Source organism: Arachis stenosperma, chromosome 5, assembly GCF_014773155.1.
Source record: "Arachis stenosperma cultivar V10309 chromosome 5, arast.V10309.gnm1.PFL2, whole genome shotgun sequence".
Lineage (NCBI taxonomy): Eukaryota > Viridiplantae > Streptophyta > Magnoliopsida > Fabales > Fabaceae > Arachis > Arachis stenosperma.
In genome coordinates this window covers 113121876-113127711 of record NC_080381.1, presented here as the reverse complement: position 1 = coordinate 113127711, position 5836 = coordinate 113121876, and the positions used below count along the sequence as shown (strand labels likewise).

Sequence of the window (5836 nt, the reverse complement as noted above, 5' to 3'; positions counted from 1 at the left end):
GATGCTGGCTACTTGTCTGATCCACATAAAGGGAGATCTCAAACAGGATATCTGTTTACATATGGTAGAACAGCTATATCATGGAGGTCTACGAAACAAACGATAGCAGCAACCTCCTCCAATCATGCTGAAATACTGGCGATTCATGAAGCTAGTCACGAGTGTTTTGGCTGAGGAGTATGATTCAATATATTTTGTCATCATGTGGACTGATTGATCATAAGATAGCTCCAAATATCCTGTTTGAAGATAATACAGCATGCATTGCTCAACTTAAAGGCGAATATATCAAAGGTGATATAACAAAGCATATTTCTCCCAAATTCTTCTTCACTCATGATCTTCAAAATCAAGGGACAATTGATGTCCAACAGATCTGCTCAAGTGATAATCTGGCAGATTTATTCACAAAGTCACTCCCAAAATCTTCTTTTGAAAGATTGGTACATCAGATTGGGATGCGCCGATTTCGAGATATAAAATAATGTCGGCAAGAGGGGGAGATTGTACTCTTTTTTCCTTAGTCAGGTTTTTTTCCATTGGGTTTTTCTTGACAAGGTTTTTAATGAGGCAGTCCCCATCACTAAAGGATATTGTACTAAGGTTTTTTCTCACTGGGTTTTTCTTTAAGAAGGTTTTAACGAGGCAATAATCCTAAATGGTCATCCAAGGGGGAGTGTTGTGATAAGGGATGAGTTGGATGCCCATTTCCAAAGAACCTCTTTTTACCAAGGATGACTTAATTAAATGAAGGATGAAAATGAATACATTTTACATGTATAAATAGAAGGTATCATCTGATGCATTTCACACAACACACAATCAATAATAACAACGTTCTCTCTCTTTTATATTCTCTCTCCTTACAAGTATTTTAAGTACTCTTTTCTCTTACTTTTATATTTAATATTAGTAAATATATTAATCATCTCTATTATATTGAGATAGTAATTCTAGTAAATATTACTACTTGGGTTATCTAATTATATTTCCATATTTTATTTGTTACTTCTTCCTTATTTATTTAGTTATTTTATAACAAATGTTGAATTTTTTAAACAATTCAAATCATTATATATATATATATATATATATATATATATATATATATATATATATATAATGAATAAATTTATTATTGTTTTTGTCTAAAAAATGTAAAAAAATATAGTACAGTATTATTATTGTACAATTAATAATAATAATAATAATAATAATAATAATAATAATAATAATAATAATAATAATAATAATAATAATAATAATAATTTTATTTTATTTTTAGACGGAACACTGTTATGTCTAACAGAGAGAAATATTGGAGATTGATTTGTACATTAATTTTTCTTGAGAACTAAAATATTCATTTTAAAAATCTTTAGGGATTGATTTGGACAATTATTTTGTCAAAAAATGAATTAGGGACTGATTTGTCTGTCGGAATAAAACCTTAAGAATTGATTTATGTATTAATTTTTTTTGAGAACTAAAATATCTAATTTTAAAATCCTTGAGACTAATTAGAGTAATTACTCCTATTTAATTTTACTACTTGATAAGGATGTCACCACATGATAACATAATTGTGATAAATTCTAGCCACAAACTTTAACTTAAAACAATGAGTTATACTTGATAAGCATCACTGATTTCTTTCTTAAAACTTCTATGTTTTACCAATATTTACCATCTTAAATAAGTAATCTTTTAATTTATGAAACTTCTATCAATTTCTAAAAATTTTAACTCAATTTGAATTCTCCAACTTGATTATAAATTATTGATAAATTTAGTTTAATTTTCAACAATTTTGAATCAAGCTAAACCATTACAAGAATTTAGCATGCTTATTTTTGTTTAAACAATAAAAGTTGCTATTAACTAAGCTATTCCTCCTTCTTAATAAAAAATATAAGTTATTCATTTTTTTTATAATTGATTAGTTCATTTAAAATCAATAGTTATTTTTATATCTCGCATGAAAATAATATTATAAATTATTAAATACTTTAACATATTTAATTAAATAAATTTAAATAAATTATATTTATAATATTATTTTTATATAAAAATATTTTCATAAGATATCTCTTTTAAAATAAAAAAAACAGTCATCTTTTCTATCTAAACTTTGACTTGAACTTTTAGTAAGGATTTTTCCTTCAACAATTTTGTTTGATTTTTTAAAATTGCTTTTAACGCAATGGAGAATAATGAGGATCAAAGCTTGTTGCTTTGCCTCTTCGGAACACGAAATGTAACATGATGTGTATATAATAAAGGATCAACTAATAAATTAATTATCATATATTTATACATAAATATTTATTATTTAATTTATTTTTTATTTTAATATATATTCTATATTTGATTGTTGCATCACTAATTATTAATACACCGTTTATGGTATGGGCATAAATGTGACGTATAATATAATCGGCAACGGTGTTACACCTTATAATTAGGGGATAAGCATGAAAAGTTGCGGGTTATCTTTGTGGGCAAATACTAGCCTTCAAAAATAAACGCGTAATAGTGGAGATGGTGCAATTTCCCATATATAACTATATAAGAGCCAAATCTACATTTAACGACATGCCGATGACCATACGGCCATATCCTCCTCGCAGCATCAGCCACATGTCACTGCCTACATCTTCATATTTAATCAGGAAGGTGCTAGTCAATTGCTTAATCATATACTTTTAGTTATTTAATATTAGTGATGATGTTCATACATTCAACATTGGTATGGTAAATGAATAATATAATCCTGGTCCTTACTATTTCGCTGTGAAGAGTGCATATTTCTTTGTAATTTTGTATACAATTTAACAAACACTAACTAATAGATTTGAATTTTCTAAAGTTTGAATTTCACTTTACTCTCATTTTAGAGAATAAAGTATGATCTTTTATCCTTGAATAATTTGTAAAAGATCACACTTTATTCTCTAAAGTGAAATTCAAATTTTAGAAAATCCAAATTTTTAACTAATTAATAATCATAATTAAACTCTGAGAAAGGTCTGGAGAATATTATACAGTTGTTTGAGACTTCCCGATAAGAAAAAAGCTTAGAGCTAGTAAAGTGCAAACGAAGAAAGCGAAGAGCAGCAAACCGTATAACAGGAAAGTGTTGATTTTGTTTGATGATTGGTTGGAGCATTGGTCAAGAAGTTGTGTTGAAACCTTTGATCTAGAAACCGCGTGATTCTCTATTTGTTGTCCCTTGTGGTGGCTATGGGCTATGGCCGTCAGAGTGCTGTTTCATCTAAGTTGATGATATCAACTAAGTTGATCTCTGCATAATAATCCACTTCGTCCACCACCTACATGTTATCACAATTTCATTCAATTCCATCACACTTTCTAACCACACATCACAACATATAAAGTAATTTCCTTGCTTTTCTCATGCAATTGTTCAAGTTACCTTAGAATGATCGGAAGAAGCTTTGGGATTAGCTTCATTGGCAACTATACGACTGGATTCAATTTGGGCAGTAGTAGAAGGAGAACTATTATTATTGTTACCCTTCTTGGAACTACACCCAACCTCTTTATCTTGTATAGGCACACAAGTGCTCCTTTGAACTGTAACCCCTTCTGAGACTCCACAACCATTCTTGCATGAAGCTTTGTTAAAACGATCTTGAATAGGCACACAAGTGCTCCTTTGAACCGTAACCCCTTTCGAAACTCCATAACTACTCTTGCGTGAAGCACTACTCTTGCGTGAAGCTTTGTTAGAACGATCTTGAATAGGCACACAAGTGCTCCTTTGAACTGTAACCTCTTCCGAGACTCCACAACTACTCTTGCGTGAAGCACTACTCTTGCGTGAAGCTTTGTTAGAACGTTCTTGAATAGGCACACAAGTGCTCCTTTGAACTGTAACCCCTTCTGAGACTCCACCACCACTCTTGCGGGAAGCTTTGTTAGAACTATCACTCGCATGGAATTTTGTGTTTCTCTTGAGCCGACAAACCACCAAAGAATCCTGATTCGAGACACAAAAGTGTTACTTATTGTACTTAAGTAAATATCAAATTTATGCCATGTAAAGGTAACTAGTGAACCGAAAGTAGCGAAATTGTCTTTATGAAAATATATGCTAAATACTATGTACTCCCAAGAATGAACAAAGCTAGTTATAAGGAGAATTGACACTTGTAAAGTGCTATATACTCCCAAGAATTAAACCAAGATTCTCTCTAAGGAACTAATTCAAAACTACCTAAATAGATTTTGATTTGATGTAGTCTAAATCTTTGATAATACATGTACTCTCTTACACAATCAATGGAAGGAGAATATGTGAATCAATTAACCTGAAATTTGTCATTGATGCAGTACTCATGAATAATCCATTCAGTTCTCTGGCTTTTAGGAGCTCGACCGACATGGAATACCAAGGTGCGTCTGGTACCAATCACATTTTTACCGGACTCTATCTGTCGTTCATTGCCTGTGACCTTCCAATACCCATGTTTAGTTGCCCTTTTATTTTGTGAACCATTGGGATACTTTCTCCCTCGTCGCGAGAAAAAAAACCACTCATCGTTTGATTTAATGAACGATTTTTCTGTTTTCAAACATTTTTATAATAAATATTTACGTGGCTCAAGAAACAAGCAACAACATCATTCAAAAAGAAAGAATAAGACTGACCAGGCAAATCCCAAGGCTCAAAGGTGCAAAGTTCAAGCTCGGAAATGATCTGAACACTGTCCTCGTCACCATCCAATTTTTTTCTGAGGTAATAAGAGATCAACTCATGGTCAGTGGGACAAAACCTAAAGCCAGGAAACATGGAAGAAGCTGCTATTGACATGTGTGCTCCGCTTGAATCCCTGTCCACCATGATTCTAAGGTGAAAGCAAAAGGGTTTGGTGTTAGAGAGAGAGATATGTTGTTATGTTCTTTGTTTATTGGTGAGTGACAACAATTTAGTACAGCAATTTAGGCCTTTGTACTTTGAGTGAAACAGGGTCGGCGAGGGAACCAAGCATGTTTGATGCCATTCTTTTAACGTGTCATTCGCATGTACACTTCGATCGATCGTAACTAGTCCGTGCTTACGTTTTTATCTTCATCCCCACTCTCACACCTCTCCCATTGTTTCCTTAATTTCTGCATCCCATTTTTTTATTCCTTATCTTAATCCATCTAAATTTGTCTTGTTCACATCACCTTGGAACTTATTTTTTTATCTTTTTGTAGAATTTCAAATACATCATATTTTAATCAAATTTTTATTGCATGTTAATAGTTAATAGTAAAGAAAAAGACGATCATCTCTCTTGTAACCGAGTCACCAAAAAAATTCTCTTTCATAAATTATCTAATATAATATTTGCCCCTTCTTTCTTGTTTTCAGTTCTCATAAATACACATAATTTTGACTTAAAATATTGCTCATCATTGTAACAAAATATAATAAACATGAACATGAATAAAATTCAAATTCAAATTCAGCTCTTGTACAGTTTGCTAATGATTTGTTATGCTTAGTTTGTTATACCTAGAGTTAGGAAACTCTATTGCTAGCTTTTTTTAGAGTGGCAAATAACTAAAAGATATGGGCATGTTTCAAAATTGTGACAGTAGAAAAACATATTAGTCACGTTTGTTTATTTTTTTTATAGTCACAATTTTGAAGAGTGGCAAAAAAAAGTATAATTAAATCACTAATCAATCGTCCTCTTCATAAAATTATGGTGATTAACCTTTTTCGGCCACACTTTTAAAGCATGGCACAGAAAGATGTAACCAAATCTCTAATCAATATCACCTTTATAAAAGCGTGGTTGTTGACTTCCTTTTGTCCACA

The 5836-nt window shown here is 31.2% G+C and overlaps 1 protein-coding gene across 1 annotated transcript; it reads right to left on the bottom strand.

Annotated features, from left to right (window-relative positions):
* Window positions 1–3257: 3257 nt before the first annotated feature.
* Window positions 3258–4867, bottom strand: LOC130981097 (NAC domain-containing protein 71-like). Its single transcript, XM_057904723.1, has 4 exons — window positions 4675–4867; window positions 4335–4588; window positions 3437–4003; window positions 3258–3332 (listed from the first exon to the last, which is right to left on the bottom strand). Exons 1-4 carry the CDS (start codon window positions 4865–4867, stop codon window positions 3258–3260), a joined length of 1089 nt encoding a protein of 362 aa, XP_057760706.1.
* Between the last annotated feature and the right edge of the window lie 969 nt (window positions 4868–5836).